The sequence below is a fragment of the Silurus meridionalis genome, chromosome 1 (genome assembly GCF_014805685.1).
Source record: "Silurus meridionalis isolate SWU-2019-XX chromosome 1, ASM1480568v1, whole genome shotgun sequence".
In the NCBI taxonomy this organism is placed as follows: domain Eukaryota; kingdom Metazoa; phylum Chordata; class Actinopteri; order Siluriformes; family Siluridae; genus Silurus; species Silurus meridionalis.
In genome coordinates this window covers 18,399,155-18,422,175 of record NC_060884.1, presented here as the reverse complement: position 1 = coordinate 18,422,175, position 23,021 = coordinate 18,399,155, and the positions used below count along the sequence as shown (strand labels likewise).

General features: G+C 37.5%; 1 protein-coding gene and 1 long non-coding RNA gene across 3 annotated transcripts in view; both read left to right on the top strand.

Annotated features, from left to right (window-relative positions):
• Positions 1 to 5,463, top strand: part of plxna1b (plexin A1b) — a 190,557-nt gene extending 185,094 nt beyond the window's left edge. For both annotated transcript variants that reach the window (XM_046870381.1, XM_046870466.1), the window contains exons 31-32: positions 1,090 to 1,240; positions 1,958 to 5,463. In XM_046870381.1, the coding sequence (XP_046726337.1) occupies positions 1,090 to 1,240; positions 1,958 to 2,053 (247 nt within the window). In that variant the 3' untranslated portion in view covers positions 2,054 to 5,463. The remainder of the gene's footprint in view (positions 1 to 1,089; positions 1,241 to 1,957) is intronic.
• Positions 5,464 to 10,651: 5,188 nt separating this feature from the next.
• LOC124393630 lies at positions 10,652 to 12,121 on the top strand. Its single transcript, XR_006927349.1, has 3 exons — positions 10,652 to 10,762; positions 11,750 to 11,844; positions 11,968 to 12,121. It is a non-coding gene; the product is annotated as an uncharacterized LOC124393630 (long non-coding RNA).
• Positions 12,122 to 23,021: the final 10,900 nt, after the last annotated feature.

Sequence of the window (23,021 nt, the reverse complement as noted above, 5' to 3'; positions counted from 1 at the left end):
TCAGAACCTCTACACAAAGAACAACAGTGCATCTGATATTTCACATACTATCTGGCTGGACAAAAGTTTATGGACACCTGACCATATATACCGTATATGCTTTTTGAACATCATATTCCACTTTTAGGCCCCATTGCCTCTCCACTCTTCTAGGTAGATGTTTAATTTGAATTTGGAGTGGTGGTGTGGAAATCTATGCTCCCCATTGGCCTGGCATTTGTGCTCGATTGTGGTAGAAAAGTCAGGTACTGATGTAGGGTGAGGAATCTGGTGTGCACTCAGCATTCCAATTCATCCCAAAGGATGAATGTTCACTAGGGTTGAGTTCAGAGCTCTAAAGAATTCCACTCATGATCTGCCACTCTAACTCATGTAAATCACATCTTCATGGAGTTGGCTTTGTGCACAGGGGCATTGTCATGCTTGAATGCCCCTGCGTACATGAAAATATGAAATGTTTTAATGCTACCGCATCCCAAAACATGCTCCGCAATTTTGTGTCTCCAACTTTATAATAAAAGTTATTTTCTAATGAATTTGCATGTTGCAGTAAAAAACATATAGAGCACTGAATTTTTGTTTAAAGCAGTAATAGGTGAGCAAATAATCTTGCATGTTTGTCGACAGGCCGAAGGAAAATGTCTGTTGTCAGTCAAATTGCCTAATCTTGGGAAAGTAGGTGGTTTTTGGCCACATTCATTGATTAATCGTGCCAGACCCTCTCACAAATGCTGAAATTCTGGCTTATGAGACATATGAAGGTTAGAAAACTCATGTTTACACAGATTTGTTAGGCAATGAAATGTGGAACACTGGCTCTTAAACACTGAATTTGTTTTTCTTGGCCTTCAAATATAAAAATATGAACAAATCAATTTGTACTTGAGGAGTGAGGTTCGTTCTGACAGGCCTAATGAAAATACATTACTGCTCGACTTGGTTATACTTTTATATACTTCATGTAATTTTTTAAATATTTTGATGCATAAAGAATTGATTTAGAATTACATGTTTTAACCCTTATGCTACTTGGTTTGGCATGAACTCTCTCTCTTTCTCTCTCTCTCTCTCTCTCTCTCACTCACACAGATATTATTCTGATATCTCTCGGATGCCAGCGATCAGTGATCAGGATATGAGTGCGTATTTGGCAGAGCAGTCTCGCCTTCACTTGAACCAGTTCAACAGCATGAGCGCCCTGCACGAGATCTACTCCTATATCACCAAGTACAAAGACGAAGTAAGCGCTCGCACATCCAGTACACACACCCCGCTGTTTCGTACTGCAGTGCCTCAGCACCTTGAGAAGTGTATTATTATCAGTATTATTATTACTATTATTGCCAAAGAATTATGATCTGTTAAGTTTTAAATGAACGATTTTTCCTCGAATGGACCCTAAGCTTGCAGACATTGTGCATTTTATCGAACAAAATGGATCATTTCTGAGAACAGAATAAGGAAATTGTGCCCTGTTGTTATCCTGCAGTAATTATTGTTTTTGGACCTATTGGCCAGCGGCATTTTAGTATCTCTGCTCACCGAACCTTTAGCCAAATAACAGTCAGTCCTACAGCTCCGTTATTGCACCCTGTGTGTGTGCGCACGCGTTTGTATGCGTCCCTGCGCGTGCATGTACACTGTGATTTTGTTTTTCTGGATAATGTATCACAGCTGGCTCCATTAGCACTGCGCCTCATCATGTGTCATTATGCTTTAAAAGCACAAGCACATGCACCCCTGTTGTATTTCAGCTTTAACAGAGATGTGAGCGCAGATCAAAAACAGAGGCAGACAGGACGGACCGATCGATCGAACAACAGATGGATAGATAGTCCTTTGTGTATTGTAGTTTCTGTATTGTAGTTTAAGTGCTTTTTTTCATTCTTTTGTTCTTTCTTTATATTCACCTTTCTCTCACTCTCTCCGTATTTCTCTCGTCTCTCCATCCCTATAGATCCTGTGTGCGTTGGAGCGGGACGAGCAGGCACGCAGGCAGAGGTTGAGGAGTAAGCTTGAGCAGGTGATTGACACCATGGCTCTGAGCAGCTGATCGGGGCTCCGAGCATTCGCGACACACAAACTGAAGTCACACACTCCCCTCCCCGAAACACACACTGCAAAGAACTGGCGCAGTACACTGGAGCTACTACAGAGCTGGGCGCACACTTCTCTGTGTGTGTGTGTGTGTGTGTGTGTGTGCGCTAGTGCGAGTGTGTGTCAACACAAGGACTCATCACAGAAAACATTTTGATTGTTGTCATTGGTGTATAACCTTTTTAATTATCATTTTGTTGTGAATTTTGTGTGCTGGACCTCTTCACACATAGATACACACACACAAACACACACACACACACACACACGTACGTTTTGCCCATCACTTTTTGAAAACTCAAGAAGGATGAATTCTGGGATGCCTACACTCCAACCATTGGTCAGTGGTGTCGTGACACCTCCCCAAGGGTTCACGTGGAAGAAAATGGACATTTAGGATTTGTGTGATTTTTGTTGTTAATTCTTTTATTTTTTTTGTGTTGTACAAAAAGAAAAAAGTAACGGACTGCCCTCTCTCTGCTCTCTTTGCCACTCGTGTTACTGCTGAATTTGCACAGTTTACAGAAGAAGAAAAAAAACAGTACAAAGGACAAATCTTCAGATATTATATATGTATATAAATACTGTTACATTTTCAGCCAAGTGAAATCTACCATTGAGAGTTTTTTTGATATGTTATCACTGAAACACAACTAGAGTCGAACAAAGATGAAATTAGATATTTAAGCAAGAGAAAAAAAAAATTTACATAGGAAAGAAAAAAAAGAAAAAAAGAAAATGAATAAAATGTTGTCCTGTGCCATGTTTTATTTGAATGTCGTTTAGTGAAAAGACATTTTGTTACATGGGAATGTGCTATGATTTTGTTTTTTAAATATGATCTTTGCCTGATGACTGAAGAAAAAAAAAATGTTTGGAGTAGATAAATAGTGCAGGTAAGCTAGAATTTTCCCGCGTTTAGAAGTCGAAGAGCTCGCTCTCGGGCTCGGTAAACCAAATGCACTCGTTTCCCTCCGTTCACCATGGTGTGTGTGTGTGAGGCTGCCACTCTCGCGAGTTTTCTTCCTCCTCGTGCACGGCGCATGTAGAAGGGGGAGAGCAGTAGATTTACACAAGCTCCTTTTTCTCTTGGCCTCTTGTACGATAGAGAGAGAGAAAGAGGTGAAGCTCTTGATTCGTCACTGCTTCAAATTCGGATCAGTGAGAGAGGGTGAGCGAGTGAGGGAAGGATGAAGGAAAGGATAGAGACTGATAGAAAGAGGAGCTTTAGCCTCAGCTCATTAATGAGACAGGGCTAAGTAATCCTGTTACCCTCTGGCCTGACGCCTCCAGTGTGTGTGTTTGATTTAGCCTGCTTCTTTATAGATGATCTTTCTAATCTCGTATGAGACGTGTTCTCCGACGAGAGGCTATCTCTTAAAGTGTTGCCCTGCCCCCCCCCCAAATTCTTGCTTTAATTTGCTTGCCTAAAAAAACCAAACTGTGATCTGTGGTGGATTTGATTTGGTGTTTCAATTTTGTATTGCAACATTTTTGTTCTCCCACTTTTGAATGTGGTTTACCATTGTACCTGAACAGCTGTGGTTTTTGCTCATCGTTTCTCTCCATCACATGTACATGGGCGGTGCTGTGTGAGGTACGACTATCCTAATTTATGTGAATACAAAACACACCCAAAAAAAAAAAAAGCCCACATCCCAGCCATTCCCTGATCGTGTGCCTGTACCCGCTGAGAGAGATCATGTGATGTGTTATGCTTTTTTTTTTTTTTTTTTGCTGGAAATCTTTTCGATGGGACAATGAATTTCTGTTCGTGTTTCGAATTTAACTTTTGCTTATGTACTGGTGTTGTCTTCTAATTTATTTCTTTTCTATTCCTGAACAAGTCAAACTAAGGTACCATCAGGTTTCTCGAATATTCAGTAGATACTTTCTTTTTTTGTGAGGAAAAAAAAAAGTTTCTTTGGACCAAACCATCAGTAAAACCCAGGTTCAAACAGGGTAGTTTTCTGCCCAGAGCACGTCAAGCCCTGACTCGAGTGCGAGGGCAAGCTGTCAGCGCTGGTTAGCCGGCCAATGTCCGCTAGTTTTGACACCTTCATCCATTTTTAACCAAGGTGAGCATGTGGAGAGATAGATAGAGAGAGAGAAAGACAGAGGGAGAAAACCGCTTACCTCACAGATGTGGCCACGCACTGGGCTGTGTGTGTGCATGTGTGTGGTTCCTTTTTTGTTAATAGGCCAGTATCTTCACCCTGCCGTAAGATCTGGCCTAATGGAAATAAATTAGCTTTGTGCAAGGAGGCCTGAAGTCGTTCTACTAACCGCTAGCTGATGAGCTATCAGACTTATGTAATCAAATGAATTTTACATTAGTCTACATAGAGCTGCACAGCTCGGTCAGCGCTCCTCACTCAGCCTGGGCGAATTGAGATTCTGTACAGCTGTGGTGAGCCTCGAAGGGAAACAAAAAACAATGGTTCATGTTTTGAGCCATGTTGGGCTACGTGTTGTTCTGATGATGGTGTAAAGATGCATCCAAACATCTCAGGATCTCCCTTTAGTCTCCCGTGTTGGTGTCGCCTCTTGGCTGTACGTAGTCGCAGACGAGCGAAAGTTAGATAAGTTTTCCAAACTTTTCCGTCTTGTGTGAGTAAGAGGCACGCAACACGGACTTTTGGGAGCGTTTTATGTTTACTTCCACATTGTGCACCCTGTGTAGAGATCAATGGAGCAATCCTTTCTTTTTCTCTCACCGCTCATAAAATGGGTGATGGTAATAGCGGTGAGTTTTCAGCTGGGGAAAGAAAGCGAGTGTGCACTCACTCCTTCAGACTGCTTTCATATAAAAGCTCCTCTCGAGTGGGTGCTGCTGCTCCTGACCACCCCCACTTTCCCTCCTTCCTGTGTCCATTCTGTCTTCCTCCTCCTATGATTCGTTTTTTTGCAGCACACTTCTTTCTTGACTTCCTCCTACCGCAAGTCTTTCCATCCATCACAGCACTTCTCTGCTCCAGTGCTGCCTTCATCTTTGATGCCATTCCTTGCCTTTACTCGTCACAATTCCCAGCTATCTCACATCTCAACTCTTCCTCGGTTCTTTTTTATCCTTCTCCATAGCAGTAGCTGTCCTTTTCAGCCGGCCCCAAAACGCCCTACGGCTCGAATGAAGTACTAGTAAATGAAACGCAGGAAGTCACATCAGTTGTGTTTTAATGCTATGATAAACTAGGTGAATTATTATTTTTATTTTATTTTTTTCCAGAATTTTAGACTTGAAGTAATTGTCACACGTTGGCCGGTAAGCATCCATTGTGTAAATATTATGTTGTTTCCTATTTTGCAGATTTACTACTTGTAAATAAACATACATCAAGATGAAATTAAACAGTTTTTGCTAAATAATGCTTTCTGCTGGGTTTTTTTTTTCACTCAAGTATGAAACAACTATATTTATGGGAGGACCACTTGCGTTCAATGTGGGCAGGGGTTTTTTTTCTGTAAAAAAAAAAAAAAAAGGGTAGACCCTTTATTTTTTTATTTTTTTATTGGAATATGTGAATGCTTGCATTTGATAATGCAATGAATTGTTTTTTCATTTTAATGAATTGTCAGCATCTACACTATATGGACAAAAGTACCGGAGCACCTGAATTTCCATCCATGTGTGGTGGTTCTCCAAATTGTTACCACAAAGTTGGAGGCACACTGTTGTATAGGATGTATATGGATGCGCTATAATAAAAACTTTCCCTTCACTTGAAAACCCAAACCTGTTCCAGCATGGCAGTTCCCCTGTACACAAATCAAGCTCCATGAAGATATTTTGCATGGTTTGGGGAGGAAGATTTTGAGTGGCCTGCTATAGAGCTCTGATCTCAAACCTACTGAAAACCTTTGGAACGCTGACTGCACCCCAGACCTCCTCACCTACATCAATATCTGCCTTTACATAAACTTTCTTTCGGCTTCTCCCATTAGGGGTCGCCACAGCGGATCATCCGCATGTTTGATTTGGCACATGTTTTTACGCTGGATGCCCTTCCTAACGCAACCCTCCCCATTTATCCGGGCTTGGGACCGGCACTAAGAGTGGCTGGGGTTGGTTCCCTGACCGGGGATCGAACCCGGGTCGCAGCGGTGAGAGCGCCGCATCCTAACCACTAGACCACCAGGGGACCAATACCTGCCTTTACATGATGAACATAAATGTCCACAAGCACACTACAAAATCTAGTGGAGGCAATTATAAGAGCAAACTAGTAACAAAAATGGAATGTGATGCTTTAAAGCTCATACCATTCTTATGGACAGGTGTATGCAAAATTAGCAATATAGTGTATATGCCAATGTCAATTAGAATGTATCTGACAAATTGCAGTGTTATATAACCTTTAAAAAAAATGGGGGAAAAAAAGCCTCATATGAAGATAAATGTTTTCTAGTCTTGTAAAAAATCTAATTAACACACGACCACTATTCTCTGTGCGAGCATGCTGCTGTGTGAAAGTGTGAAGATTTGCTAGCATGACTTTCTGATGATGATTAACCTTTTTGTTTGGTGTTCTCCCTAATGGTCATTATTAATGCAGTTTCACACAGCGCAAAGTGAGATATTATTATTATTTCTGACAAGATTATGGGTTTGTACAAATATGCTATAAAAAAAATTATATTTTGAAATGCATAGATAAGAGTCTCAGAGACCCGCAATTGATTTTAATTTTAATACTAAGGGAATTTTAAGGCTAACCAAAATAAATTGTTGTAGAATAGAACCTCAGGCTTTTTGTCTGCATGCAATGGACAGAGAGCAGGGGTGAGGACTAACCCATAAGGCTGACTACCTCTATCCTCCACCCACTCTTCTTATTACAGCTGTCTGATCTTGCTTTCCTCCACATCCAAGCAGGTCAGCTCCCAGAGGAGAACGGCCTGTCCTTCTGATTATAGCCGACATGCTTCAGAGTGCAAGACAAGAGCAAGGAGATTGAGAGAACGATAGGAAGCTTAGAAATGTTAGGAATTAAACATGACTCTGTGTGCTGTTATGGGAAAAAAAAATAATCAACTGTGGGGTGTGTGATACTAGTTGGTTATTTTTTTCGAACAGCTTCTCCTGTTCTATATTATTCCTGTATGCTGTCATTATTAGCCATTGGTTATGTTGCAACATGTAACTTTTAAATGTTTATAGTTACATTTACATTTATAGTCCACGCCCCCGCTCTCTTTTTTCTTTTTTTCCCTTTGGACAAGTCACAAAACCCTCTTAATGTTTTTTGCCTTACAAAATAAACATTTATGGAAGCTCTCGGAATATCAAAGCATATGGATTATGTACGGCATCCTCCATACAAGTCTCAGTAAATTAGCTGTTGCTATAGAAACTATAACATAATAGAACGGGTGCATTAATGTAAACCTGTGATGTGCGTTACAGCCAAAACTGCTGCCAGAGCCCTGCTGAAAATTTATCAGTTAGCACCTGCTAATTGATATGTTTCAAGTGTTCGACAGTGATGTGGTGTACAGGTATTTGTTGTATTTAGTTAATTATGTGGTACTGGGTTATGCACTACCTTACATTATCTTGATGTCACCCAAATGAGGATGGGTTCCCCTTTTGAGTCTGGTTCCTCTTAAGGTTTCTTCCTCGTACCATCTAAGGGAGTTTTTCCTTGCCACAGTCACCCCCAGGCTGCTCATCAGGGATAAACACGCATCATTCCCTTTAATTCTTAGGTTCTGTAAAGCTGCTTTGAGACAATGTCCGTTGTGAAATGCGCTATAAAAAATAAACTTCAACTTAATCCCTTATAAACTTCAAACCTTTCACAGGTCCAGTGAACAGTCAGTTCTGGATGTTGATTTGTTTTAAGCAGGAACAAACAAGGTCTAGACTGCAGTGACTAGACAACTGGGTCAGAGCTACTCCAAAATAGTAGGTCTTGTCGAGTTTTCCTTGTATTCAATGATTAGTGCCTACCAAAAGTGCTTCAAAAACGGACACCTGGTGAACCAGTTCATGGGCACCCAAAGCAATATTTTGCTGGGAAACCTTGCCTCCTGGTATACATAATGTTTTCTTTTACACATACCACTTACCTAAACACTTTTACAGTATCAAGGTAACAGTGTGTTCTACTGTCAGTGACCCTGTTTCAGTAAAATAATGTGCCCTGGACCTCAAATTTTGCAAACACTGTTCAGGAATGGTTTGAAGAACTTGACGGAGTTCACGGTGTTGGCCTGACCCCCAAAATCACAATCTGATTATATACCTGTGGGATGTACTAGACAAACATGTCTGATTCATGAATGCCCCACCTCACAATTTAAAAGATCTGCTGCTAATGGCTTAGTGTCAGATACCACAGCACACTTTCAGAGGTCTTGAGCGGGACCTACACCATATTGGGCTGATGGCCTTAATGTTATGGCTGATCGGTAATATATTGCAAGAATTCAAGATAGAATTTCCAGGCCGTTATTTGTACACTGCAATCTAAACACTACTGTTTCATGGTCTATAAATTCATATAAGTGATAAACCTTTATCAGCCAATACATAAAACAGGCGAGCTGCTGTTATGCAACTTGTAATAGCGCCATGTAATATGAAATATTAATTTGCAGTCTGCTGAATGGTACTTACTGTTAGACTTGTGTGTCAGTTTGAATACAACAGATGATGATAAACTCTTGTAATACACACTGCAATAAAAAATGCAGACTCACAGTAACTAGGCAGAAAAATAGCCAAATTCAATAGTTTTGCATTTTGATTGTGGGGGAAAAATGTATATGTTTTTGTTAAGTATTTAAAATGAAGACCGTGTTCGATCAAATGTTAATAAAGTCAAGCAAATCAAATGAAATCAAACAAGGCAGTTCGAATGAATGTGGCATTTAAAGCCCATGGTGTAAATTCTGCACGAGGATTCGATCGCACTGGTGTGTAACTGTGCTACGGAAAGCCTTTGTTCCTGTCATAATGCTGTTGTGTAGAGACTTGTGGAAAACACAGGCAAATCCTAAATTAATGAACAGTTTCTTTTGGACTCGTTTCAAATGACAGCTTGATTTACAGCTTTGTGAGAGAGAGATAAGCCTTGGACATGGCTGGCAACATCACTGACAAAAGAGCAGCACTATGTGTCTAATTAATTAAAGCAGTGTGGGGGAGGGCCAGCATCAAATACCACAGTGGAGCAGGAAGGTTAGGTGGCTGCTCACTGAACCCCCCGTGCCATGTTGTGGTTCAGCACGATAAGCATTAGTCTCTGAGGAAAAGTGTTAATTACACACACACACACACACATACATACTATCTGTCCATTTACTGATAGCACTTCTCATGCAAAAGTCCATTAAGCGCCAAGCTCATATCTATCGCTATCTCCAGGCCATGTGCCTTATTAAAGACAAGAGCAAAAAGAGCGCATGCTTTTCATTAACCTCTGTGATTCATAATTCAAGTCCTGTTCTTCACTGCATTCTGTAATGTCCGCTCTACAAGCCATAACAGATAGAAGTTGTCTAATTGGGGGGAAAAAAATAATTGTGTTAAAACTGCTCAATGACTAGAGGGATGGGGCTCATGAAAGGTTCAGGGAAAGACATGTGTATGAGGAATAAATACAGAAGACCCCACGGAACTCCCCGTTCCACAAATTAGCTGTGTTCATGTATATGGTTCTGAAAGCTTGCTGTACTCTAACCTTCTACCTTGAAGATATATCTCAGAACTAGGTGGATGTTTATGCTTCAATAATGGAAGACAGTTGTTCACTTGAAGAATTACTAGTACTCGCTCTCTTCATCCTAGTAACAATAATAATTAATATGTAATAATATCTCTGACCTATTCCTGCTGTAGTAGCCAATAACACAGTCTCGATTTCTGAACAAAAGTTTCTCATAGGGAAACTTTCAAATGAACTTCTAACAGGGGCAGCCATGCGCTCCAGTGCACACACATTTATCACACTCAGCAGAGGCATGTAAGCCTAATTTTCTCTACTCTCTAAGAAATATCCAAAATCCCAAACAAGCTGGGAGCAGAAAGGTAGAAAGAAGTTTAGAATAGCATTCCTGTTATCAATTAATCATTCATTTTTAGGTTTGAGGCTCATTAGCATACTTGTTTTTTTTTCCCCAGCAATAATTCAGCAGAGATGCAGGGAAATATTAAAAGCATGGGGAGTGTAGACATTGTGTTATTTGCATGTGGGTCATTCGTTGACACAGTGACTTTTTTGGTCATGTAGCCTTCCTTATCTTTTATTAAATAAGTGCAAACATTGCTGTGATATACTTAATAAGCACACAGCTTAATTAACATAACCTAATCATTTTTCACAGAGGTAGCATGGACGCTTAGTGGTTAGTGCATTTGCTTTGCACCTCTGGGTTCAGAGGTTTGAATTCCACCTCTGCCCCATATTTGTATAATTTGTATTGTTTCTGCTGTGCTTCGGGGGTTTTCTCTGGGTACTATGGTTTCCTCCTCCAGTCTAAAGACACACTTTGAATGTTGATTGGCATTTTCAGTTTGTTCACTGTGTATGTGATTATTCCCTGAGATGAGTGGGAATGCCAACCTGCCTTGAGTTGCCTGAGATGGACTGCAGGTTTCCCCTGCAACCCTGTGTAAAGGGTTAAAAAGATATAGAAAATGGGTGTACTTACAAAAAATAAGGTAAGGTACACTTACATTTTTCACTAGAGCTATTTCCTGTACAAGGAGTCATGAATGCATTTTGCGTTTTCAATTCATTCTATAAATCATTTGGTAAAATGCAAATTTAAAAACAAAAAAACAAAAAAAAAAGAGAACAGAATTTTCTCCATATTTTGAAAATGTTCCCGTTTTGTAAATTACTGCATATGCCTGCTGTCTAATAAAACCTTTAAATTATAACTGAAAAAAAGTCATGTACCAGTGGAAATCACTAGCATGACTAACAACATGTATTTTAATATCATAAATGGGATCTCATTTATATCAGCTCATATCAAACAGCTTGTATGCTGTATATAGATTCAGTTTAGCATTTAATCATGCTAATCAGTGACCTAATGCGCCACAAAATTACTTAGTGCTGTAGATATCTGGGTAGGTTTGAACTACAGTGTGAATTCTGAGAGCGAGTGTCCCTGACCCAAACTCATAAAAACCTTTCAGTATGCTGGAGAAAGAGAGACTTTAGTATAAAATGAGAAATCTTGTTTGCCTCCCAAAAGGCATGAACACCATCTAATTTAAAGATGCATGTCTAATCTGCTAACCTGAACTAGCCATATATATCATAAATGCTAATGCCAGGTTTGATTAGCGGTTTGCTTCCAGTAGCTTACATAAAATGGATAGGGAGCAAGTCATATTTAAATGGTGAATATAGTAGAGTTTTTTTATTTTACTTCTAATGAATCTATTAGCAAACTGCATACCATTAATCCTGCATAAGATCAACTTATATAGATCCAATTTCCAGTGCAAAAAGCAAAGTCGTTTAAAATGAAAATCATCTTCTAGAACCTGGAATAGTGAAGGCTACAGCAGGAGGCAGATCTTTCTTCACACTTACACAACAGCATTCCAATTAGTGTTCGAGATTTAGACAGTCTCGGTGTATAAGTCTTCCATGCTGAAAACATGCTTTTTTGTCAAATCTTTTGTTGATAGGTTTTTTTTTAGATAAAGGAGCAGATCTGGATGGTTCATGGGTACAGAGTGTTTTGGTGAACCTGGATGCTGTCGCTCTCCTGTGTTCAACTCAGGTTTGTTGACACTCACTTTTAGTTATGTTTTTCGCAAATATCCGCTTAGAATATATATTTATCTAAAATGTTATGTAACATTGAGCACACTTAATAATCTCTCTCTTTCTCTTTGTCTCTCAGTCCAGCTACACATGCTTCTCCTGAGCTACCCTTTCTGATCTCCAAACCTGCCCAATCCACCTTGATGCCCTGCTGCTGATGGGGTTCTCATCAATTGGGAAACACTAGCTGCTGCTTTGGAATGCCCCACACGTACAGACGAAAGATACTGTGAATGGTGACACTTAGAAACTATGAAGACTGCATATTGAAGTTTTAGGGACTGCAACTTATTGAAACACTTTTGCCTACTATTCATATACAGTGTACAGTTAATAACGTCAAGAAAAAACATTATAAAACTGTAATAAATTTCATGGTTACACAGTTGCACTTTTTGACCATACATGAACAGGTATTTACAGGGAATTCTGTATAATCCCATAATCTGGTGTTACCCAGATCAGTAGGGTTCCTTTTTGTGTCTTGTTCCTTTCAAGGTTACTTTTTCATGTCATCTCATTTTCTTACCACTTTCTTTCCTACTCATTTTCTCAGGATCAGTCATTAGGAATAAATTTATAAAATGTAAAATGTCTTCTGTATTTACAGTATTTCTTTCTGTAGCACTGTCTTGTGACAGTGTTCATTGTTAAACGTGCTTTTCAAATAAAAATTAATTGTATTCTCGGTTTTTAATAGGCAGTTGTAATTACATTTACTTTTTAATACTTGAGTAAGTTTATAAATAGTTACATATTTTTGCCATATGTCAACAGAACTTGTAATTTTGGGCAACATGACAGTAGAACTGACATAACCTGTCAGTTACCTTCTCAAAAACAACTGCTATCTGTAGCAATTATATAACCGCAATAGTTCCCTTCATTTATGTCTCTCAAATATTTGTGTTTGCAGACACTGAATAAAAAGGTAAAGATCGTCTGCACTGTTTAAATGCACAGCAGCATGAAAGAGAGGACATTTAAAGCTAAAAATATAAATGTCAGTGATTTAGGCATTGGACTTTAGATCCAAAGGTTGTAAGTTAAAAATCCCAGCCACACTAAGCTGCCACTCCTGGGCCCCTGAAATGTAAGTTTGGCATGTGCCAAATCCTATAAATGTAAATATTCTAAAATCTATTAAAAAAAAAGTATAGTGGGAAAATTTCAGCTTGTTGGAGAAAAAAATAAAAATAATAAATTATATTCAAGACTTTGGCTTCTTGTATCACTATGGGTAAATGTTTCCACATTCTTAATTGTTTTGTTTGTAAAAAATAATAAAAAATGAATAATAATAAATAAAAAAAATCAATAATAAAAATAATTAATCAGTCTTAGAATGTGACTTTAATAGTTATTAAAGAATATTAAAATAATTATAAGAATTTATTAGTACAAACAAAGTTGATGCAAGACATAAAAATGCTGTCCAAGAAATTGTAAATTATAGCAAACAAATTTTTTTTTCACAAAAGTTTTTACAGACAGTTTTGTTTAGATAAAATAAAAACGCATATTTGGTCATATTTAAAAATACAGTATATTGTTTAATTATACTTAAATGAAGTGTCTATAGGAAATATGCCATACAATGATTGTGTGTGTGTGTGTGTGTGTGTGTGTGTGTGGGTGCATGAGAGAGACAGAAATATGGAGTTGTGCTGTTTTTATTTTCCCTTTAGAAAACGAAAAGTCAAGGTTGTGAGCACACTGGACGTCTTCTCTGGTCTCAAACTGAACTGACCATGAATTTTTCATCAACTCTGTTGCGTGTGCTCCTTCCCTTTCTTTCCATCTCTCCTCCTCTCTCATTCTTTCTATCAGCACACACTCGGCTGTGATTTTGATTCAGAGAGAGAGAGAGAGAGAGAGAGAGAGAGTGAGGAGAGGATGAAGGTGAGGACAGAGCAGACTCACTGCTGCATGAAGTGTGGTTCAGTGCTGGTGTCCATGGTAACCGCTTTCTCCTATCACAGCAGAGCATCGTTATAAGAATGCACACTACTTTACAATCCGGCAAAAAGAAATTGGTTGTCTGATGTGCTATTTACTTATTTACTGAAGAGTGACTGAGGAAACAGTTCCAAGGACTGCTTACAGACCTGGGATTTGTTGCCAAAAGATATATATGTATGTGTGTTTGTGTATGTGTGTGTATGTGTGTGTGTGTGTGTGTGTGTGTGTGTGTGTGTGTGTGTGTGTGTGTGTGTGTGTGTGTGTGTGTGTGAGAGAGACAGTTTGTCAGTAATCCCAGTGTTGATTTTTTATTTTGGTGTGACGTGATTGAGATTAATGAGCTTTAATGTGGTTTGAAGTCTTGAAGAGAAGCAGCTTATTAATCATGTTTTGGTCATCATGACCCTTGTCCACTGAGTTAGGGCACCACAGCATTTAGGCTAAGCATGTATTATCTATTGATTCCATCATTTTTATATCGGTGGGTAGGTTTGGTTTAAATTGCCCACATGATGTAATGGTGCAGATAAATGATGGTGTGATGTCATTTTCACTCTTTTGTCTAGGTGTCATGCTCCACTGCTTAATAGAGAGAATGGACATCCAGAGCTTCATGCTCTCATTATGAAGTCATTTCTGTTCAACCGCCATCCGTCTTTCTCTCTCTCTCTTTCTTTCTCTCTCTCTCCCCCATCTCTTTTTCTCTCCCCATCTCCACCTCTTCACTCCGCCCCTCCACTCTGCAGGAGCCCATTTGTCAAGGTCTGGTGCAGACATAGAACTTAATGCTGTGTGTGTGTGTGTGTGTGTGTGTGTGTGTGTGTGTGTGTGTGTGTAAATTTACGTTCGGGGCACAGGTGTTCAGAAGGAAGGGAGCAAATGGGGACTGTACCTCTTTTTTCTCACCTACGATCTCTCCATCATTCTGATCTTGCAGTCACATTTAAAGTTGGATCTCTCTCTCTCTCTCTCTCTCTCTCTCTCTCTCTCTCTCTCTCTCTCTCTCTCTCTCTCTCTCTCTCTCTCTCTCTCTCTCTCTCTCTCTCTCTCTCTTTGTGTACCCCCTTCCCATTTTTCAGTAATACAATGCAAGTGGTGGTGTTGAAGCTGGTGCTTATTTACACAATTTTTTTTTTTACACAAACCGGCCTACATATCTACTATTTTAAAGCCAAGACATTATGAAATCAATTTTGGGTGTTCCTTAAGAAATGGTGAAAATATAAAGCCTGTGAAGGACATTACAAGCTACTTCTGCCATCATCCAAAGCCAAATCCAACTATACATAGCAAAAATGCATTACAGACAGTGAAGTGCTAAACACTGTTTGCTTTTACTGTATATTTTACTATATTAGAGAGTTCTACGAGACACATGACAAAGGACAGTGCATTTATTTTAGGGCATTTTCACCAACAAACTTCTAATAGCATGAATATAATGTTCCCTAAACTGCTGATTCACATTTGCAGTAATAGCATGTGCAATTAAAAAAAATACCAACAATATTTCATAATTTTTTCAGTCATGTAGAGATGTATAGGACTGAAATTAGATTAGGCATAAAATGAAAAGAGGGTGATGGATGCATTGGCCAGGTCCAGCTGGTCTATCTCGCTCTATTTCCCAGGAGCATGTTCTGATGTTTAACACTGGCCAACGTTTGACCCCAAAACACATGACAATACACAGCATCACTGTGAAAGCTGTAAGCCAGGCTGAACGCTGTAGTGTTGATTTAGCTTAAAAGAAAGCCTTCATGTAAGACGCGAGTTTATTAAATCTGATCGTTAACTGTTGTTGCACTGTGTTTTCATTCTTTGATAAGAGCCTTAACACTTGGTTCAGGAAATTTCTCTGACACAATGAAATGTTGATGAATTAAACAACTGAATCCGTTGCAACATTATCAGCTCTTCACAAAAAAAACAAAAACAGAATCAGATCCTAAAGTGTGCTGATGTAATTTAATGTAACTCTTGCTGTCTTCAAAAGTATTGCCAGACATGCAGATGTATTTCTTTTTTGGGTTCAGTTTGTCTTCTTTCTATCTCTCTGACTGTGAGAAGATTCATTTAGTGTTAGTGTGTTCACAATGCCCAAAGTTATTTGGAGCAGGCACACACAAGAACATGCACACATCACTTTACATAAACCTCAACCATCTCTCTCTCTCTCTCTCTCTCTCTCTCACACACACACACACACACACACACACACACACACACACACACACACACACACACACAGCATCTAATGGTGTTTAATCAATTTTGCACAGAGAGAAACTTTGAGATTGTGTTTTGCTTCTCTGTCAAATTGGTTGCAAATTGTGTAAATAATGTATCTGAGGCATTCAGAGATCACATTCTTTTCTCTCTCTCTCTCTCTCTCTCTCTCTCTCATGCACGCTTTCTCACACATTCACACTTGCACACATTAGACATTAAAAGGTGTCAGATTGAAGCTCAGTATGAACCTCAGTTGGGGGTCTCTGCCATTAAACTAGCCTCCTGCCTTGATATCCACCAGCTTATTTTTTTTCACAATTTATAAAGAAACTATTAATTCTCCCAGGCCTATATAGGATTTAGTCAAAAGGAATCAAGAAATGAAACTTCCATCTATCTTTTAGATCTTGCTGCCTGAATTTCCTCCAGCAAAAAAGTGATGTGGAAGACTTTTGAGACCAAGGATTCACATTAAGGTGAAAAAAAAGTGCTGCGATCAATAATAGAACTCCGAATGAGTGGATGCAGAGAAGTCAGAAGCTGTTCACCGACCTAGTTTCAGAAGCAGCTTGGAGAAACATCCACAAACTATACATGAATCATTCATAGCATCGTGTGACACATGGATTAAAGGTTTCTAAACTATTTTTTAGCATGTCTCATCATCTCATCTCTCATCAGTATCACTCAATGCCAGAGCAAATTTTAAAAAAAGTTGCACACCAGTCTATAATGCAATTTCAAAAGGACTCGTTATCCTTATTCTGTAGCTTACTGATTTATAATTCATTATTATACACATCATGTGAAACAAAATGCTAAATGGCAGTATTCTTTAAAGCACAGCACGTGGACTGTGCTTCCGTCGTTTCTATAGTAACCGCTCATTAAGAAGGACTTGTATGACAGATGCTGAACAAAAATAGACTAAAAATACAATAATTGGAAAAAAAAGAGTATAATTTAATAGTCATTTTGTGAAGATTTTTGGAAGGAGTCACCAGTATCAGTGCATTTAAATATAGGTAAATTATAATCTTTGCCACCCTGGTGTGGTGCTAAGGGAATAAAAAACTTCAGACCATGCTGTTATATAAAAAAAACAATCAAATCTAGTGTGGTAATGTTGTTAATTATTTTTTCCAATAACAGCACCCTTACTGTGATTTATTCCTTTCCAACTGCACGTTGGCATGGGTTTCCCCTTACCTACAAAATACCTGCACATAAATCCAATCTCCAGCAATTCCAGGACCATGATTTGTCATGTGAAAGAGTGAGAGAGGGTGATCAAATTTCAAAACCTTTACTGAACCCTTCTGACCCAACCTGATATTCATTCCACATAATTTGTCAGACACCTTCGTACTGATTTCCTCTAACGTACAGTATCTAGCAGGAGCTTCAGCTAAAATGACTGTGCTGTATGTAATGATCTATAGCTCCATCATACGCTCTATTATCCTGCCTCCCACCATCTCCGACCCTATGTAAGAATGGGCCTGCACTCCCAAGCCCACGTCTATTTGTTGAAAGGACACGGAAGGTGCTTTTTTCTTTTTCCATGGAGAGGATCATTCATCAGCATTACAGGTAAAAAGCTTTTCCACGTTTTGTAAATATCATCACAGGTGTATGGAAAACTTTTATGATCATGTGAGCAGCCCATAAATTACCCACTTAGTCTTAATTTTCTCAATAGACAGTTTGAGATTATTTGAATTCGTTAAATCATATAATTGTAGATTGAGCACAGGCAAGTGTACTTCTTCAGTGTACTCTTCAGTCCTGACACTAATAGGAACAGATGACTTATTCGCCACATAATGGCTGATCCTCTTTTCTTTCTGTCAGAGAGAAAGTTCAGTGTTTAAACATAGCCTCAGGTGTGTTTTTATTCCTTTGTTCTTTTAGATCTCATTCCAAAAGATTCTGTTTTAAAAGCCGGTGATCAGTGTTCATTGTTCATTCATTTTTGGAACATTTACCATGATTCACTGAACACTTAACTAGCTGTATAGTGTGTAATGTTTACCTTTTTCAATTCCAAGCTTTTTTTTTATCCACCCAAGTAAAGTTCAACACAAGCATTAAATTTGAATAATTAATGGAAATCACCAGCATTTCTTTAACATTTCCTTTAGCCACCTCTAGCCATCTACAATAAAAGGGCAATATTTGTAGTGAACAAAATGTTCAGTCTATTCAAAGCAGAACTGAATAAGCAGCATTTTGGTCAGAGGTCATCAACCATCAGACCACCAACTCTATGCAGACACATTCAAGTATTTCTATGACTCACTAGAAAAATAGTGTAGGAGAACTGTTAAACAAAGAGATCAAAACAAACTGGCCATTGATCAGCAACTTATTCTTTGGACATGAAGCAGCTTGGCTTGTGAAACAGGTCCTTTATCCTTTGCCCAATCATATGCTTTCAAATCAATTTCTACTGAAGGCAGCTCACCAGACCAAAAACATGCTAAAGGGCTGGAGAAATGAGGCTAGAAGGAAGAGAGTTTTCACAGACGTTTCATTTTTATTTAATTTCACTGATTAATGATTAATGAACTGATAAAGCATTGAAAAAAGAAAACTTTGACAAAAACAATGCTAAGAAAAGAATGAACAATTCCACATGTTTAATCACTGTGGCAAATTCAAAACATATATGTATTATCCCTTGAAGTCAAAAGCAGTAATGCTAACACCATGAAACAAAATAAAATACAAACAAAAACCAAAACAAAATATAGCTCCTGCAAACGGGTTTTTTCACAGCTATAATTACTGGTAAGGTTAAAAAACTAACTGCTGCTAAGCCAGACCTTTATATGTGAGGAGTTCTATGTAAATGGACCTTCATAGATTATAGTTGATCTGAGTTTTGAATGAAAAGAGTTGGCATTTAGTGCAATATCATATTATATGTATGACCCTGAGTATTCCGGTGAGGATGTGCTCCACACAGAGGTATAGAGAGCAGGCATAGCTGCAGGCTTTGACTGACCATTTACGAGCAAACAACTCATCATCTGAGTGGTGTTCTCACACACACACACACACACACACACACACACACACACACACACACACACACACACACACACACACCTCTCAGTGTAAAGTGCCGCTGAATATTTTTGCACTGTGACTGCAGAAGTCGATTTGTGACTTGTGTGATTAATTGTTCAAGGAAAAAAGTTTAACATGATCCAGGTACTAAACTAGGCCAAATAAGCAATAAGTGGTTTAATTCTAAAAGAAAGACAGCTTGACAAGATAGAAGAAAACAATCTTTAACTTCCTGTGGATGTTGTATTGACTTTGAATTGTGTGTGGTGCTTTTATCATTCATACCATATTTACAGTTTTGGCATGCAGCTCATATTTCCACATCATTTACACATTTTCCTCTGGAGAAAATACAAAATTGAGCTGTTCAGCAAATGGCATGTTGTTGCTGGAAGACAAAATAAATTGACCAAACATTTCTTAGCACATAAAAAGCAATTATTTGCATCAGCAGTGTTTTTCCCCTCAAACACACATGTATGTATCAAATTCTTGGTTAATAATAAAAAGATTTTTTTGTAGTATCAGAATTCATCAGCTTTATGTATACTAAGTTCTTTCAATACAGGGAACACAGTTAAGAATGTATGTAGAAGAAGAAAATTTGATTCTTAACTGAATATTAGGTTACAAAGAAATTCTGGCCCTAAGACCTGCTTTTTTTTTTCATTTTAGATTAATAGCATGCGTTTGACCCTGTGTTTCACCTGATGGAAAACTGATTCATGCTTTTATTAATCCTTGCATTGATTATTTTGATACTTTATACCAGCTTGCCTAGGAATTGTCTTTGTATAAACTACAACTAGTGCAAAGTGCCTTAGCTAGAATGCTTACGTTTGATTTTACGGTTATTTGATAGTTGTTTTTTTTAACTGAAACTAATATCTATCATTATTTATTAAAATATGTCCAATAGTGACGTTTGAGGTTGTATTGTGTGAAACACAACAAAATGTTGAACAATATGCTGATCTTCTGACATAATGTAATGTAAACCTTAATAGATCAGCTAAAGCAGCTTATACTCATTAAGCTTTTTTTTTTTTTTTTTTTTTACTAATATGTTAAAACAACTTTTAAAGTTAGCAATTTACTAATATATTTTATTGCTTTCAGTTATTATGTCCAGTTTTGTATGATCATGATAATTATTATTATTAACTGATATTGATTTTTTAATATTTTTTCTCTATGTTTTGACAAAGCACTTTCTGCTGCATTTTATGCGTTATAAAAATTTATTATTATTATTATTATTATTATTATTATTATTATTATTATTATTATTATTATTATTATTATTATTATCATATTTTTCTTTCTACCAATTTAAGATTATTACCTTTAATTAGACACATAATTTACGGGTTATTTATTTTTGTAGTTGCTTCATGGTATATGTATAATTGACATTAATGTGTTGCTATTCCCACTGTGTTGATTAGGACCTCAGATCTAATCCAAATATTCGGTGCTTGCAGCTTTTACAGATAGAAAAAATTGCATCAGAAGATGACATGTACTGTAGGAAAATAATTTTACATTCCAGATTACTATCTTTTCACCTTAAGATCAATTTTGGTGTTCCGGAAATGAATTTCTACATCCTAGAAATAACCCAGATGTGCTGAAGGTAATGGCCTGCTTTCCGTATTTTGTGGTATTCTGTATGGAACCTATTTATATACATGGGGAAAAAAAAAAAAAAAAAAAATATATATATATATATATACACGTATATAAGTAGGTTGCCATGTTTTTTTTAAATGCTTAGTTAATTTGTGGAAAAGGTGTTCTGGTAGCATGGTATAGACAGGACAAAAACTCCTTCAACTGTTGAGCAGTGAAGATTATTTAGTAAAGACATTATTTCTCCATTGTTTCTCCATTTCTCCAATCTCCATTGTGTGTGTGTATATATATATATATATATATATATATATATATATATATATATATATATATATATATATATATATATACACACACACACACACACACACACACACACACACAAACACATACATATACATTATATACCAAAAGTTTGGACACACCTTCTCATTCAAAGAGTTTTCTTTATTTTCATGACTATGAAAATTGTAGAGTCACACTGAAGGCATCAAGGGCTATTTGACCAAGAAGGAGAGTGATGAACATCAAAAAATGAACATTTGATTTTTGAAAAGAACACATCGCACTGAAGATAATTACAGCCTGGCATTATAGAAATAGAGTTTGCTGTTAATAAATAAATTAAATTAAAAGGTGATTCAATCTCATTTCAAACTTAATATTGGCAAATGAGTAAAATTATTTTACTGTATTTGTTTCTAGACAAATTATGTGAATAGAACAAGAAACCTACAAGTTTGAAATGAGTAACAATATCCAGAACCATGTTTAATGATATTAAATTGGTGATCCTAGAGAAAAAAAATTAAAAGTATTTTAAGTATTTTTACTTGTTAATACAACTACAATTAAAATGACCCAATTTAAGGTAAAAACTTTTTTGTGATCCTCATAAGCAAAACTTTCTAATACTTATTTAGAGTGTGACATCATTCTTTATAAAGTCATTCAGTGAAGGTAATCTACTGTATCTGCACGTATTTCTTAAAATAAAGTCAAAACTTGCCATCTGGATTTAACTGCTTGGGTGAGCATGCTGGTTTTATAAATGTAATAGTTGAAAATATAGCCTGGTGGAAAAAATAATGTCTAAACCACTCGTTTGGTGTAGCATTAGTGTAAAGAATTTGCATTATGGATAGCTCTGCATTAACGCTATAGCATTAACCCGCTTTATTAGCATTCAGGCAGCACTTAGGCAGTGAAACTTCAAGTGAGTGAAGTAATTAGCTGCTTCAAGGTGATCATTAGCTGGAGCTGTTAGCACAGCTGTGGTGCACCGCACTAACAATCATAAAATGAACAGTGACAACATGAGCTGAGGCAAGAGGAAGACGGGACAAAATATCTTAAAAGTGGAGATGGAATGAGACATCATATTTCAGAGATTGCGAGAGAAATGAGAGTGAGGTTTGATGCTGTCTAATTGACTTGTTTTTCTACCCAGGTGCGATATCTCTCGTTTCTCAAACACACTCAAGCTTTCTTATTTACTTCCTCAAGTGCAGGATTACTATTCTAGCTGTGTCTAAAAACTATCTAAAAATTCATAAACTCCAAACTCTTGGTAATATTTTTTTCCTCATATTTGACAGCAGCTCTTGTTTCTCTTCCTGTCCTCATTCTACAAAGTTCTTCTTATTTTTTTTCAATCAAGCCTGCACATTGACATGCACTTGTCAGAGGTGCTTTAAAGAGTTCTGTTCCTGAATCTCAGTGGAAAGAGGGGGAGGAGAGAAGAAGGAGAGCAGATGAGAATGTAAAGATGAAGAAACATGATGGATGGATTGGTGCAACCTGTTAAGCAAAATAAATAAAGAAAAATAAAGAAACGCAGCAAGGAGACCATGTCTTTCCAATATCATAACCTATACAAAAAACAATCACCTACTCATTTTTGTATTCAATTTTTGTAGCTATATACAGTGACGCATTGACATTCAGCTGTCTCTACATATATCTTTTAATAATGTTGCATGAAATGTTTTTCAAGGTCACTGAACTAGAAATTTCAGATTTACAAAAACAGGTTTACGGTAAAGTTATGGTCGGGATAATGTTATTTGCAAAAAAATTTAAATTCTTAATGTATTTTAGAGCATGGGCATACTGTGTTTTGCTGTTAAAATAAGGAAAAACTGACAAAAGGGCTGGTCTTCTAAAAAGAAAATGTAAAAAGTATTAGACATACTGTATATGGGGGTAGGTAGGAGCCTAGTGGTTAAG